Genomic DNA, 17,334 nt, shown 5'->3' on the forward strand with positions numbered 1-17,334 from the left:
CACTCCCTGGTGGCAAGTACCTGAAGAGAATAAAAAGACTTCAGTCACATTCAGCTTTTGAAAACTCCTTTTCAGACAAACTAGGTGGAAGCAGTGCTTTTGATCCAAAGTTCAGTTGCCCGCAGGGAAACATTTCTGACAGATCAGCTGGGTTAGCAGGCTCACTTACAGCTGCTACATGGATGATGGCAGAGTGGCAGTCTCTTGAAGTACATGACATAGTGGTTTACAAGACAGAAACATCAATGCACAGAATTTAGAATGCAGCCAAGCAGAAAAAAAAATCCATCTTTAACAAGTGAACCCCTAACTAGCCCAAACTGTATCCAGTAGGTTCTATGACTATGTAATTATCACCATATTATGATATTGAGGAGGTAAGAAATAAAATACATTTGACCCAAGAGAAGGAATTTAAACAGCTAAACAAATTTTATTAAAAATTAACTTTTCAAGTTTTGATGGAAGACAAAATAAAGGGTAAGTTGGGTAGACATTGTAAGAATGTTTTTCAATGTTTAAACAAACTGATTGAGTGTTCTGGACAGTGTTCAGGTCACTAAGTTATGAAAATGCCAAAGCAATTAGGGTCATATAACCAAAGGTTAATGAGAAGTTCAAATTAACACTTTTGATTGTTGGTGGACTACCTGAAATAGTTTTGAAAATATAATTTTTGGTGCTTCTTTGACACCATCTGAAATCTGTTCCAACACTTGTGTCTTGCTCTGAAAAGGCTTAAAACATGAAAAGAAGGACCAGTTGTTTCTATGTTCCTCTCATCTCTCCTTCACCATTTTCTTGGATAAGAACCTCAATCGCCTTTAGCATAAATGGAAGCAAACTAGGTTTAAACATTTGAAAAGATATAAAGGTTTATTAAATGAATCCAGATTTGACAGATATTACATTAAATTAAACAGCAATAAAGTTTTACTAGGGTTTATGTACAGATCACAGTGATTTTTCATTGTGCAATGAGGGCTGACTTTGTAACTTGAACAGTACTTACACATGAGCTACAACAAGCAACCAGCAACACACAAGATTAGCCCAAGTGAACCTCGCAAGTCGAGCAGTCCAAACTGAGTATGCAGCACACAAATGCCTGCTACCACTATCACTACTTACTACACAACAGAGTATTTATAAAGCAGTCAAGGTTTGCCATAGAAAAGTGCAAAACATGGGAAGTCTGTACACAGTACAGTACAAAAAGGAATCATGCTACAGTCATTGAAAGCTGAAAAATAATTCTATAGCATAGGAAGCACTGCATCACAACTCTTCTGAATGGCAAGCAGATGGGCTGAGGAACAGCCATATCTTCATTGCTTTCAAAACTGTAAAATCCCTGTTTATCCATTTAAACATAGTTTAGTACCTATATTTGATCCATAACAATGACTTTCTACAGTGGAAGATCACATGAGTTAAAGCTCAGTAGCACACATATTCATTGATCAAGCTCATTTACAGGAAAATCTACAGCATGTTCTTCATTGAAATCATGAAGCATTTATATCATTTGGTTACAAGGCATTGAGTTTACAATTCATGTTTATCACTTAAAACCTCAGATTGGGCAATTAAAAATATATATATATAAAACTTAAAAATAAAGATTGTTTTTTTAATGCTTAACATTCTTGTTCACTGATGTAGAATATCAAAGGCCTATGGGCTCTCTTGCAAGACAACAGTCCTTATGCAACAGTCTATAAGCAAAAGTACACATTAACAGAAAGAATCAAAATAAAATGAACTTCAGAGAACACCCTACTTGAATAGGAACTAAAAAAAATCTTCTAGTCTTCTTTAAAAAAATCCATAAATCCAGAATTCCTAGTGCAGTGTTTACCTGCATGAGCACTCAGACAACTACATTAGCGGGCCATGAAGTCCCAGTGAAGACTTAAAGCAGACTCACTTGTGCAAATAAATAAAACAGCCAGGTAATAACACCTCATTAAGTCCAGGACTGTAGAGAAAATAACTGATCTCTTAATGCTTCAAAAATGTTTTGGCTTTATTTTTTACTTCAGTATTTTAATTTTAAAAAATTGAAAGCAGTTTTGTACTAGAAAGCATGCTGACGAGGTCAGTAGTTAGGTGTATGTACACATGGCTCGGAAACAACGTGAAGTCAATGGATTATCTTCATTAATAACATTGTATTCACTTCCTTAGTCTCCATCATAATAAGTGTCAGTGCATCCACTGCCAGCAATGGATAAGAGTCATAAAAAGAAAATTCACTATCTCCTGTTGTTCAAGCATTCAAAACTTCTAACCACCACTGTGGCAAATTACTCAATTTCAACTTCATTTCCTCAGATCTGAAGACTTAAAACACAGAGCAGCTTTGAAATGTGAAGAAAAATCCTATATTTAGCACACTTTCATGCAGTATGTAAATTTTCAAATAAGAAATTGATGTACGTGGTATTTAGAGTCCATAAAATACCATACACTTAAACATTAAAACTCCCTAACTGCTTGCTCCCCCTTACACGAGGTAAGTTGTGTTTTATGTGTTTCAGTTTTTCCAATTGATTTAGAATAACTAATTCCACAGATAGAAATACAGTGGGCCAGGTTCATTTTTCCAAGAGAATAAGGTACTTACACTAGGTTAAAACTGTAATTTCCTATGGATTGTCCTGTATTTCATTATCCATTCCTACACAATATTCACTGAGTGGCAGCTGGGGCCATCAACTTCCATAACATCAAGACAGCTTTGTGATATTCCAGAATTATCATTTTGAAATATCCTGATTTTGTTACACATTGTATAACTCTTGTCAAAAATGCACAATCTCTTTTAGTAAGACCTGCTTTATGAAGAAATCTAGTATCTTAAAAGTTACAGGTTCTCAATAACATTTCTGTACTGTTTAAACAAAAAATAATTGAGATCATTTTTCCACAAGGAGATTCCAGTAACAGATCTGCCATAAAATCGTAAATATGGTAATTTCAGTAGCAATTACTAGAGTGTCTACTTTGCAGGCATTCAGGATTTAGTTTAGAAAAACAAATCTTCAGCCTACATTTTTTATCGCTTTCAGATCAAAAATGTGGAGAGTAGGTTTTGAGAAAAACTGTCAGTATGGTCTAATTAAACAGTATTATGTAGAACCATAAGTCATAATAGTCAAACTCCAGACAGCTGATGTGTTCTGAGGAAAAAAAAAGGTCTAAATATGGTAATTTCACTAGAAGTAATCTAAACCAATATCCTAAAAAATATAATTGTGTTTTTTGTAATTGAAGCACTTCAAAATCAACTCCCTTATATTAGGACAAGTATCACAATATGTAACATGAAAAAATGAGATTCTGCCTAGTATTGAATCTACCTTCATGTTTCTGTACATTCATAGAGATACATACTTATGTACATATTGATACTTAGTGCTACTTAAAATTAAGCAATATTGCAAATACTTCCAAAAAAGTGTGCTCAAGCTGCTAGAAAGATCTTAACAGATGATGAAAAAGAGACTCTGTGCATCCAAGGTTTTAACTCTGTACACATGAAATTGCTGGCAGCAGGGACTAGGACATTTTCAAAAAAGGAGGAGCAGAAAAATAAGCTGTACTATGTATTCAGTCTTCCCTCTGATATTCTGAAGTGTTCAGCATTCAACAACAACTATTTCACTAATGGAAAAGATCTGTTATGGCTCATGCTTTACATTTGGAGAAGACAACAGACTTGTGAGGGAACAACTCCTGTTAGAGCCAGTTAAAGCCCGTTTATCAGCATGGACTGACTTGCATGTTTACAGTGAGTTTTCATCTGAGGAATCTCATTTCAGACCGTGTATAATCACTCAAAATTCTGGTTTTCAAAAAGACATAATTGTAACAGAACTTCATAAATTAGCCATTAAGATACATCTTTAACAACAATAAAACATGCCCTGGTCTTTCTGCTTTCAAGTACTATGGTTGTAAGTGTGAGGCATTGGAAATTTTAGGTACAAATATTTTTTAAAACGTAATTATTTCTGTTTTTTACAAAGAATTATAAAATGTATATAAGATGATGAAAAACTCATTTATCCTTTTTTAAGACTTTTATTCCTAAAGAACTTCTTGAAAAACATTATTTGAAAAATAAAAATCATAGACTCTGCAAAGTACAAAAATTTACACCTTTGCACAATTCCTGTGCTTTAGTTGTACTGTATCCATTATATACATATATACTAATTTGTGCTTTTAATTACACAACTTTAGTATAAACTTATAAAATTAAGTCTATGAGTTAACTATGCAAAAAGGATCTGGGAATAGCAGGAAACTTAATTCAACCATAAGTTAAAAAAAATAATCCTAAAAATATCATTTTAGTCAGTCTGCTCTGAAGCAGACTATCATTATTACAATTTAATAAACTAAAGTCAAATGTTTACAGCAAAAAATTATTCCTGCCTGCCTCCATATTTTTTGACATTTACTAATACACATATCTGAATGCAGTATCATTCTTAGCCACAAAGAAAATCTTCCTTTATATCTGAACTCCACTGTTCTTCAGACTTGCTCTTCGCACTTTAATTTCCTTCCAGTTTCTAAGACAAAAAAAGACAACACAAACTCAAGGTGGACTATTTGAACTCAGTAACAAGTATCAACATACCACATTTGTAAGACAGAATATCCATGGTACAGAATTAATCTGACAATCTCATTCCTCTAGAGTCTGCATTCTTAGTAGCAAAACCTTCCAGTTAAGAACGATCACATTTCTTTATCTGTCAAATCAATCTAGGTATTCCTTTTTACATACTATTTAAACAAATTTAAGGACAGAACTGTGGTTGTGTTCAAGTGTCCCCAGGACAAGGGAAGAGATGAGAATCTTGACTCCATGTTTCAGAAAGCTGATTATATTATAGTATATATTATATTAAAATGCTATACTAAAACTACACTAAAAGAAAGAGCAAGGAAAAGTCAAAAAGCTAGAAATAAATTGAATGAAATTATAACAAATACTCGTAACTGCTCAGAGCCTTGACACAACTGAACCAATGATTAGTCATCAAATAGAAACAATTTATGTGAAACTAATCAAAGACACACTTGTTAGTAAACCATCTCCAAACTACATTCTACAGCTATCAAATAATTGTTATTTACATTTCTCTCTGAGGCTTCTCAGCTTCTCAGAAGAAAATCCTAGTAACAGGATTTTACTAAAATATCACAGTAACACAGAAGGACTTAAATATTTGTATGCAAATAAACCTTTATGAATGTAGAAAACCAAATCCTGTGAGATAATTTTTGGCACTTCAACCCATTATAAATCAGAAAATGTAAATTCTGCATATGGTTCTTACTCACAGGTCTGCAATGTTTTCAAGGGCACTCCTGACATTTGGACATACCTTGTTGAGTGTAGATGTCACACTCAGAAGTTCTTGAAAATTTCTAGATCTTTAGGAGGTACCGGAGGTGTCTTGTTCCAGTCATCTTCAGGATAAGCTTCAAAATTGGAAGTATCCCCATCATTGGATACTTTGGGTACTATGGGAGGCTAGTCAGAAGAAGCACAACAAAAATGTTAGTAGTTTCTTCAATGAGCTCCTCTCCATCATACTATTCTGTAAAAGATCTATTAAACGAATGGAGTACAGATTTACAGTTCACCTTTTCCCTAATAATGAATGGCACGAGAGAGAAGCCATTGCAGCAACACATACACAATCCTACTTTTTGTCAATTTTACACTTAAATAATGTGGTTAAAAGACACTTAGATAACTAATACGTTTTATATAGATAACTATTTTATTGAGCATTAGCTTCTTTTCAACTAAGAGTCTTCACAGCAGCATGGGAAACTGCTACCATGTTGAAGGAAAAAAGCCTCCTCTTCACTGCTTTCAAATAGGTTGATTGCTTTTAAAGAGGTTGAAATTACTAACTTCTGTCTACCAACTGTGTTTTTTCCTAACCTATCAATAAATTCAAGCAGGTAAAGAAATTGCTTCACCATAACTCTTATCTGATCTTATCTGATTTTCAGGCTTTTCAAAATGATGTCAACAACAGTAGGCTTTCAATGGGAAAGACAGGTCCCTGTATGATAGTACTTCTAACCTTCAGCCAAAAGCAGAGTCCTAATTTTGTGTCTGGCAGTTACAGTAATACTGCCCAGATGCTGAAGGAAAATGTGCAGAATCTGCTCTGCCCCTGAGAAATGTCTGCTCCACTGTGGGCAGCACCTGGTACCCCTCCTCCCAGTGAGCATTCTGGCAGAAAAAAACAGTTTTGTGAAGTGACATACAGAAAGAAAAAAAAAGAGAAAGGATGATTAATGAAACAATTTTCTCCCTTTCAGCCATTGCTATTGTTTATATGCTATTGATATTTAAGACCTTATTAGGACCATGAATCAATGCATAATTTATATAATAGACAAATTCACACTTTTTACAGGGAAAATGGAGCATTGTGTGCATTATTTCATATTTTCAATCTCTTCATCAGTATGAAATCACAAATTCTGAAGAACATAGCTGCCTCTATAAACAAGCAAGTAAAATTCTGATCCGCTTCACATCCCTACTCCTAAGTTTTACTAAGCACCACCTCATCTTCTAAGAGCTTAATGTAACCATCACAAAGATTAATAAACAAGTTCTGTATTCATAATAATCTGAATGATATGGTGACTCTTTTTGATTAATTTTTAAAATGAAAATGCCACTAAAGTATGTTTGGACCTGAGACATTTGATTGTACATATAACAACCATTTTTAATCCTGTTTTTTATTGCTTTGGTTATCATAAACTTAAGAGTTTATATATTATTTAACAGGTTATCATCTAGTTTGTGTTCTTTGCAGGTTTCAGTAAACAGAATTTATAGTAAATACCTAGAAAAACATGACTTCATTACAATGCATATACATAAAGTATCAACTGGTTGCAGTAATGACTAAAAATAAAACAAACCCACACATTTAAAACACTGTAAACTTATTTTTCTTAAAGAGAAAAGTCATCTACAGCTTTGTATTAGATATTGTTTACAAGAATACATCAGGAACATTTTAATATGTCTTTTCATTTTTTTTTTTTTGCAAGAGCTCAAGGTATCTACCTGGAATTAAAGAGCAAGAAACTAATGCAAAGAAAAGAGAAACAAATATTTAATTGGTACTTAATTGACTGCATGTGGTAACTCAGCTTCTGCTACAGAAAACCACTGCTGTAAAGAATTGTACAAGTTAGAACTCTGAGGAAGAGAGAAGGCAGTTTTACTTCAAAAGGACTTTAAAAAGCATTTTCTAGTGTTGATAGCTTTTGCAAACATCTGCCATCATACAATACTAGAATTCAGTGCTATAAAAAAGTCTGTTGGAATTACATTCATAAATCCTTCTCTTTCACCTTCCCTATTCCTCCTACTCCCATGTGTTTTACATTTTCTTAAAACATTTACCTGAATTGAACTTGGCACAAAAATTTAAAGCCCAGAGTAAAATACTTCCATATATGTAAGGACAAGGGAATAAAAAAAAAAAAAATCAAACCAACAAATTCAAATTAGCAATCCCCTCCATGTCCCCAAATAAAAAAACACAACAAGTAATCACTTACAAAACCGTAAACCTAAAAACTAAATTTTGTATTAACTAATTATCTTCAGCAAACTAAAGCAGGGATTTTTTTTAGACAGTTCGTATGTAGACAAAAATGCAAACAGACATTCATACAATTAACTCCACATTGCAAAAAGGAAAATATGCATTTAATTACTCAGTGTGCATACAGACATGTGGTTATACACACACAAACACACAGATGCAACAGCCAACAAACCTTCAACAGATCAGCTTAAATGAACAATGATTCTCCTTGTGATGTCCTATACAGTATTTGCAGAATGTACCTTTAGTCTCCTTTGAGGTACAGCATCCCAGTCTATAGACCTGAACCATCGATGTCTCTTCACATCATCTGCTCCATTCTTTAAGGAAAGAAAGCAAAAGAAGTATTTTTTAGCTACATGTATGCCAAACCAGGTATTTCATTATAAGGACTGGGATATCAGGTCTATCCTTTTATCTTTTTTTCAGGTTATAATTATTAAAAGATTATAAAGGATAAATTCATAGTGTTAATTCCCCAGTAGGTCCTGAGTTCCAGCAATAAAACCAAAGTAATTTTGATTTGGGAGTTCTTTTGGCTGTTTTTAGCATTCTTCTGACACAACGGAGATCAAGAACAGGCTTTAAAGTACCCACAAACCCATTCATTATAGTCCTACTTACTTTTGTCTTCACCAACATTTTAGAGAATGCATTTTATTCAGACATACTTTTTAATTCTTGCACTATAAAAAAATAACTGAGGGTTGATGGTGTTTTAAATAAAAATAATACCTGGGAAGCACATAGTTTTTTTTAAATATTACAGACATTTAGTGCTGACAGCAAGAGGTTCTCAGCACTGTTACGAAAGTAAATATATTAAAACATTTGTTTTCATTTTAGATATACAGCTAAAGGTGTATTTGCCTTGTAATGACTGGGGTGCCTGTTTTATTAATGCATTTAAGAAACAAAAATGTTTCTTTTTTCATGATTAAGCTTGTTTCAAGCACAGACTTGTTCTCTAGGCATTAAACACTGGGGAAAAACGGCTGGTTCTCTGTCTCAGGCCTGATCAAAGCACAGCACTCAAGACTATAACACATACAGCTCCACAAAACCAAGCATTATCACACATTTGGGTTTTTTCAGATTTATGTGGAGTGGAACTATCCATGCTCATATCCAATGAGGCATCAAGGAGAACAGTACCACGTAGTTCCCTCAAAAACAGATCTGACTGAATGTTTCAGCAGAAAATGTTTAGTGGGATTTACATATTTTTAAAACAATTATGACAGTGGAAGAGGATCAGACACAAGCCTGACCTAGAGCTCCCACCCCAAAATCTGCTCTTAATTAGAACTGTTTTTGATTTAAGAATTTTAGTCAATTGTAGGGAAAACCCCAAAACAAACCTAAGCAGCCACGGACTAAAAACATCCCCAGAAACAACACAAAACCCAGCCAAACACATTTACCAAAGCCCATGTTTGAACAAGTCAAGATTTGCTTTTGTTCTTGCTTTCCCCTTCAGAACTGTCCAAAGATAAAAAAGTTTTCACTGGTAAATGAGTTTAAAAATTTTCAGCTTCAGAAATCCTCCTGAAAAAGACTACAAAGGATTCTGAAGGATAAGAAAAACATTATTTCCTGTTTTTTCTTACCAGTCTAACTTTGTGCCATAAAAAGGCTCCAAAAGAAAACACTGGACAGCTGGTTAAAGCATTTATATTTACATTAATATGTTAAGAAAACCCTGGATTACTGTGCACCTTTTACCATCTTCACCTATGTTTACCATTCAGTGTGCTTTGGGCCAAAAAGCAAACCTCTAACATCCATTCCCCAGAGAAACAAAAATTTTAGCTGTCTCCAAACAGAAAGATTATACAAGCGAATTTCAGTATCTTTTGTCTTCATAAATCTGTTGGGATTAGGGTAAATAAATCTTCGTAATGGAAGAGTATTTGTCTGTGCTTAATCAGCCCTGCCAAGACAATGACCAAATATCACAGTACGACAATAATCCTTACACTTTTAAAATAATTTTTAAACACTTAAGTTTGATTAGTGGTCCTTCTGGGATTAATACCACCACAAAAAAAGGACAAAATGAGCTGGCACCCTGCACTACAGGACTTAATACCATGTTTCTGGTCTAATCTAGGTTTTCACATTAATGAAGAGGGTGGTGATGAGGAGAGAGGAAAACCACCATGAAGAGTAGCATTCATCCAGTTAGGGGAATGATTTTCAGAAACAGAGAAATACACAGGTAAATTTGCATTTAGGATTGCAGAACCTAAGTATTGTAAGGGCAAATGTATATGTTTCATGCTTATAAAACCAAAAATTCTATGAAGAGCTGGTTTATATCTTTCCTACAGAATTCTTTCAACCTTGTGCTGTGTTACACTAAAGACTTTACACTGACCTTCATATTTCCTAGTCGTCTTGTTCTGTCAACCACAAGCAGCTTCTTAATAAGGTCTCTGAAGTAGAGAAAACACGTTCTCTGTTAAACAGAAGTAATTTATATTTGACTGTCAAGTGTTACAGAATATAGACATGCTTCCTTTTGACCATTCATTTCCTCATATTTTAGGGCATTTAAGAGTAAGCAATAAAAAAGAATCCAAAAGAATTCTTGCAGATTTCTTTTAGACTCTTCCAAGAAAAAAAGGAAAAAAAGCCCCTCTCTCTCTCCTCCCCTGCCCCTTGCCAAGTAGGACCATTTTGTTCTTTGTATTTTTGCATTTTGCTTGGCATTCCAAATCTCAAAATGGATCTCCAATTTGTTTGTCAGAACTCAACACTAATATATATTAAAAAAGCAGATAAAGCTGCACCCTCATCTTTATGCTAAATATCCAGGGAAACCATGGAAGAACTAGTCATCTACTTAAAACTAGTAACATTTATAAATTAATTGAAAACAAAAAGCCTCACTGACTCATTGAGCAGTTACACATAAAACTAAATCAACATTTTAAGAGATTGAAATAAGTTTACAGACAGAAAACTCTTCCATATTAATAGCAAAGTACTTCAAATATTAATCCCCAGAGAACTATGACATATACCAAAAGTATCATAATTTATGGAATTAGCTTGATTACTTACGAGTTGAAAGGAAAATATGGCTTCCTATTCTATAAGCAGTTACATTTTATCTCAAAGATTATTTTGCTGTTTGATTTTAGAAAACTGGCATTCTGGACTAATTGCACGAAGTACCAATGACAAGAAAGAACAAAAGTTTAACCATCCTTATTTCTATAACAAGAGAGATGACATACAGCATGAAATGATGGAGATTAAAGAGTATGGCTAGTTCGAATTTTTAATAACAAAGGTTAAAAAAATTCAACTGTTTTATTTACAGAAAAGAACACAAAAATAACAATGACACACCTGCCTCTCTCCATCCTTACCTGTAATGTCTACTATGCCTCCCAAAAATAGCATTGTGTTACCTATCCTTGAAATCACAAGTGTGTGCAGAAAGAACATATGAACTGAATATGCTAGACTGTTTAAAAAGCTGTTGCATTTGGCAGGAATACAATTCTAAAATTCAACAGGAAAAAAAATTAAATTACCAGATATATGAATAAAAAAGTCCATGTAGAAAGCAGTTTTTAAAACTCTTGTGATTATACCAGATAATCAATATTTCAATTAGATTAAATCATGTGACCAACTCCTTTCACAGTCACCTTTGCAGAAATATCCCTTTCTACTTCACAAAGAAGACCATTCATTATGGAAGAGGCTACAAGGAGGACTACAAGTACACCTAAAACAGAAGTAGGACTGAAAAGAAATCCAGAAACCCAAAAAGAGATTCACAGAGTTTATGGCCAAAGACACTTTCCTATTCCTATAAAACAAGAAAACGTTTCATGGATCATTCTTGGCTTGCTTCAAAAATTCATCATAAAACAGTTAAGGGATGAGCTTACTTGCCGATACAGTGTTGTTACTAAATATGATACTTGCTGCATTGGAACAGTGAAATATCCACTGAATTGAAACAAATAATAGATAGTTTAGTAGGTCTTTATTACATTGGTTCTAAACATCATTTAAAAATTATGTTAAAATTAATTCAATATATATGCTGGTGTATGTTTTTGAGAATCAAATTCTACATGAAGGTCTCTGCAGACCAATAATCAGTAAAATGCTGCAACAGTGACATTTTGTTTGGAAGTTTCCAAAAGTGGCTTTGCAAAGAAAAGTTAAAAAAAGCAGTAAGGAAGAGCAACATTCATGCACCATGAGGGAAAGCAAAAGTGATACAAATTCAGAAAGTAAGGAGTAAAGGAGGGTGATAGGGCATAGTTGAGTAAAAAATGTAAATGCCTGTAAGATCAGGCAGTACATATCCCTAGGGAGAGAAGTGCTCTCAGAGTTCAGAAAGGGAAACAGTTTTGCTGCCTCAGAACAGAGACATAAACACTGTATAGCACTAATACTTCAGACACAGTCTGGATGACAGGAAAACAGATGGGTTAGAAGGTAAGAAGCAGACTGCCTTCATTGGACAAAATGGACAAAATAATCTTGGCACTTGCTTTAAGTTAATGATGCAGAGATGTTCAAGGACTTTCCAGTTCTGCATATTGTGGCTTAAAAGAAGCAAGAGGGGCTGACATCCAAGACACTTTGTTCACAACCCACTGCAGAAAGCAAGTGAAGCCACAGAAGTAGTGTGGCCAGCAGGACAGAACAGTGATTGGCCCCCTCTACTTGTAGTGGTGAGACCACACCTTGTGTTCCTGTGCCCAGTTCTGGGCCATTCACTTCAAGAAAGACACTGAGATGCTGGAATAAGTCCAGAGAAGGGCAATGGAGCTGGTGAAGGATCTGGAGGGTAAGTCCTACAAGGAGCGGCTGAGGGAGCTGGGATTGTTTAGCCTGGATAAAAGGAGGCTAGGGGGTTATTAGTCTCTTTAACTGCTTTCACTATATTGGATACGCTGTTAGTGATGACAACCTAATTTGAGGTGTTCCCCCTTCTGATCACAATATTATAGTTCAGTGCACAGAATACTACAAGAGATAATCAGATTTCTTTCCAAGACCAATTGGATCAGGAAGACCAGAAAATGAGACTACACTGAACTGTAAACTGTGTGGAGCTATTAAGAGAAAACTGCTACAAAGACACAAAAATATGAGACACTAGTCAGCCTAAGGGGAAGCAGACATGCTTCATTCAGTGCTTTTGATGATTCAGTGGAGGTTTCTTTGTTTAAAAACAAAGAAACTTTCTCAAATGATTAGTTTTGCTTGCATCTGTTTACCCAGAAGCAACAGTAAGCAAGTGCCTTTCTGAAGTCACCATCAAAACATCACAAGTGATTAACATAGGAATAACTTCCTGTCTTCACTCCCTCACTCATTCATTCAAGTCTCATTCAGGAGAAACTTCTTTATAATTGCATTTCCTCAGTTTTAATGTTTACTAAAAATTATTTCAGTTATGGAATTTTCAAATAGGGAAAAAAAAACTTATTTCATCTGCAATACACTTTTAACAATTGCTAAATACTGAGAATTAAACTCACATTACATGTGTATGTAATACTCCATATTGAACTGGGCCCCTGCTATCACGAATTTAAGCTGACTTTACACTAGAACTTCTGAAGTACCAGAGTTCGTTCAAGTAATTATGCTGAGAGTGATTCAAGTGGCATGTATCCATAGATAGAAACAGTTCAGTGTTCTCTTCCTGCTCTCCTAATTTTTGCTCAGATTATCTCCTCATATTTCTCCTCCTGACCTTCTTAAAGGACATGCCATGGAGTTTCCACAAGGTGGAAAAGCATTTACTATCCCATAACATACAGAAAAGACAGTCAGATATTATCTTACAACTGTATCACCACCTTGAAGTCTACAAAATATATAAGTTGATTTGGACTGAAAGTGTAAACGTAATATAAAATATTTTCCAACATGATGTTTCAGAAAAGCAGAATCTGAAATCAGGTCTTCTAGAAAGATTTTTTAGAAACAGTGCTCAGGAGGTATTTAGAATAGAAAAGACAGTGTTGGGACTCATGGACTTACTTTACATATAAATCCAAATGCCTCGGGAAATCTATTTTGCCAGCAAGAATCTTCTGATATATACCAAATGGATTGTCATCAAAAAATGGAGGAAACCTATTTTAATACAGAAAATTTTCAGATGTTAGAAAAAGAAGTCCTAAAAATTTTATAAGCAATATCATGTTACAGCAATTCTCCTCAGAAATAATTGATTATGTTATTCTTTTTGGTAGGACACTACCAATCAAGTACTATCTTGAAGAACAATTTAAGGCTGCCATTGTAAAACAGAAAAATTTTTTGTACACAACACACTGAATGCAGAACTAGAATTTAAATATAACAACAGAATAGAAAAATAGAAAATTGCTACATAATTTATGAAAAATATTTCAGTGTTGAAAGTAAAAAATGTTTTGCTTTTATCTCTAAAACCCAGGGATATACTCTCCAATAGAGCATTACCATTTTTGATCTTGTCCTGTAACTGCCGGCACACCCTTATTTACCAGTATCTTTCTAAAGTGTTAAAGGACATACACATGAATACATTATCCAGTTCAGTTATTTGTTGTACATCTTGAATTCAAGTATATGTTTTGCTAGATAATGTTTTTGAAACAGTCAGACTGCTCACAACTCTTGACGTGCAGCTGCCTTTCTGTGTGGGACAGATAAAGTTTTCATTTCATAATCTTCCCCATGATGAATATTAAATAACATGTAATTAAAATTCTACATTTATGTCTTCCATGAAATTCTTTATGAAGTTATGAGCTAACAGAGAGACTACTTCTTGTTCTACAGCTACAGTAAGAAAGTTTTCTGCTGTGCTTCCTTTAATAGTACAGTACATCCCTGTTTGCTGCAAGAGGTGCACCAGTGCAGCCAGTCCAGGCAGCTGAGCCCAAGTGCTGACAGCTTTCTGTGTGTCAATCATGCTCTTAAAAGTTACCACAGGAAGCCTTCCAAGAGAACGGAGTAACTCAGTCAGTAATCTCAGTCCTGCTTTGCCCTCCGTAACGTGACCAAAAAAACCTTCTTACTATGCTTCTGCCTCAAAATGCCCACAATTAAAAAACCTGCAGCTTTTGAGTGTTGACTGTATTAAAAACATCCAACCACTATTACAGTTTAATTGAAGTATTTTCACATCTCCCTAACATAATTACTTTCTCAGATAACTTAACTGTATGCATACACACACAAATACAGCGCTTGTGGCTTTGGAAATCACTGATAGCACAAAAACAAGGATGAAAACAACTCTTCTTCACTTCAGGCTCTTTTTAAATTTTATGGTAGTCAAACTAGTTTATTCTTCAACAAGTAATATACATTATTTCCATTATGTTTTCAGAAGTATCAATTTCTTCATTATTCAAGTGGATTAGCATTCCCTTTGACATACTGTAAATTTCGGCCACAGTAATATTCAAATTCCATCAGAATAATTAAGTAAAAGTGTTTGTATGCTTATGGCAAAAAAACATAATAATTCAAAGCACTGAAAAGCATGAGTAACCTATATGGTTATGGAAAGACTAAAGGACATTTTTTGTTGGTGTTCAGAAAGTCAGAGTAATTTCTTTAAGAAAAACTACTCCCAGCTAACTGGAAAGTAGAAGAATCTCAGGAATAATACTTGTGCTATTAAAAAATTCCTGCTTTGACACAAAAGAACAAGGAAAACATGATTGCTATTTAACACGTACAAGTTTTTCCCACACAAGAAAGGCTATCATATAAACTGTCTTTTTTAGTCAAGCAACATAAATATCATTCACATTCTCCACAGCAAGTTGACAAAACCAATTTTCTATTTATTACCTGTTAGAATCTATAAATGCATAAAGCAATTAGAATGATATTTTAAACTATGTATTACAAAGCTACCAGCTGCAGTAAGCAGATTACTGTATATTACTGAGGTGTAAAATCAAGAAGGATAGAAGTACATATAATTTTTTTCATATTTACATTGCATTGTTTTAATTTGCTTTCCCACTTTGAAAATCCAAAATTACTATGTCTAGACCTCTTGTGAAAAACTTAAATCACAGTTTTCTATATAGTAATTTTATGGCCATTAAAGTGCATTTGAACTCTATGCAAAATGACAACAACTTTGAAAGATTCCAGAGTTTTGTCATGGACAAACCAACTAACTTGATTTTGACACTTTTTGTAAATGTCAGTCTTCAACACAGCACAGATTTTAGACAAAACAACACAAGTATTGTGCTGGAAGCTACCTAATAAATCAACAAAATTTCCCTTGAGTTTCAGACTTTCTTCACACCACAACACAAATACGAACAGCTGCCTTTTCACCAGCTGAAAAGAAGCTACAAAAAATATCTCTGTAAACGAGAGAACAGCTGCAAACCATTCCTTCTGGTAACTGAAGCGTAACAATGGACATAAGTTTCTAAGACAGTCTGAAGAACAGAAGTTGTAAAACCTCAAGGGAAAACACACAGGTCTGAGAACATGAAACTGCAGACAGGAACTATTAACCTACCTAAAATGTCAGACCTGCACATCACATATGACAACCAAAGCAAAAAAACCCCATAAACCCCATATTAATATACAAAATTCGTATTAGCTGCATATCTGATAACCATACAATTACAACCTAACTTATCTAATGTTAAATGATAACAATATTTTTCTTTGCATTAAATTGTAACAGATCTCATTTACACAAAATAAATAGAGGTTTTCATATTGACAGTTTGTTTAGCTTGTTTAGGTTAACTCAATGAACGTGGTGTTATTCATCTCTAAGTTTTCTTCTCACCCTTGGTTCTCCCTGTTCCTTCCCCTTTCTATATCTTGCTATGTTAAACCTAAACAGGACCTTGCCTTAAACCTGGTTTGTGCAGAAGAATTAAATGGGCCTCCGGAGATTAAGTTAGGGAAATAAGACACTGTGGAGCAGGAAGGTGTGGGTTTGTTTGTTTGCTTTTAGAGAGGCCATTTCCTTACACACACACTTACCAATTCTTTTCAATTGCTTTTGGGATTCAGAGAGACTAACTTCAGGAAATAACTATCAAATGTCTTACATTAATTTACTTGCAGACAATAACTTAGTCTTGAAGTCAGGTTTTGTTCACCTTCAAAATATTTTCAGATTTCTTACATTTTCTTTGAATTTTGAATTATAAACTTAACTAGGACTGCTTCTGTAATAAAAGCCTTGACAGTAAATACCTAGCCAGATCTTGAGCTGGTGAGGAAAAGTGCTTCAAAACACTATTGCCAGGAACAGCAAAAAGCTGATAAAATAATCCCTGCCCTCCTTTAATCTCTAAAAAAAAAAAATCCTAAGAAAGTAGTATAACCCATCTTTAAAAAGCCCAAATCAAACCAAAAAAACCCAAAAAACAAGCCTCAAAACACAAACACCCCAAACAAGCTTGTACGGAGTCCCTCTTCCAGCTTTGGAAAATGACTGAATGCTGTTGTGTTTAATTTTTTAGTGTTGGATGCAGTCCCTATCCAAAGCAGCATTCAATCATTATGAAGAACATGTCTATACAAGTACTGTAATAAAAAAACCTTAGCAAATCACACATAACAGACAGCTGCTCTGCCAATCAGCCTATATAAAACCTCACTTGACTTTCAGGAC

General features: G+C 34.3%; 1 protein-coding gene across 1 annotated transcript in view; it reads right to left on the reverse strand.

The window, feature by feature from the left end:
• Positions 1–849: 849 nt before the first annotated feature.
• Positions 850–17,334, reverse strand: part of PRKX (protein kinase X-linked) — a 56,286-nt gene continuing 39,801 nt past the window's right edge. Inside the window, exons 5-9 of the mRNA XM_038140142.1 lie at positions 13,710–13,805; positions 10,060–10,117; positions 7,922–7,999; positions 5,409–5,557; positions 850–4,586 (exon numbers count right to left, since the gene is read on the reverse strand). Coding sequence (XP_037996070.1) covers positions 5,432–5,557; positions 7,922–7,999; positions 10,060–10,117; positions 13,710–13,805 — 358 coding nt within the window. The 3' untranslated portion in view covers positions 850–4,586; positions 5,409–5,431. The remainder of the gene's footprint in view (positions 4,587–5,408; positions 5,558–7,921; positions 8,000–10,059; positions 10,118–13,709; positions 13,806–17,334) is intronic.

The sequence above is a fragment of the Motacilla alba genome, chromosome 1 (assembly GCF_015832195.1).
Source record: "Motacilla alba alba isolate MOTALB_02 chromosome 1, Motacilla_alba_V1.0_pri, whole genome shotgun sequence".
Classification (NCBI taxonomy): domain Eukaryota; kingdom Metazoa; phylum Chordata; class Aves; order Passeriformes; family Motacillidae; genus Motacilla; species Motacilla alba.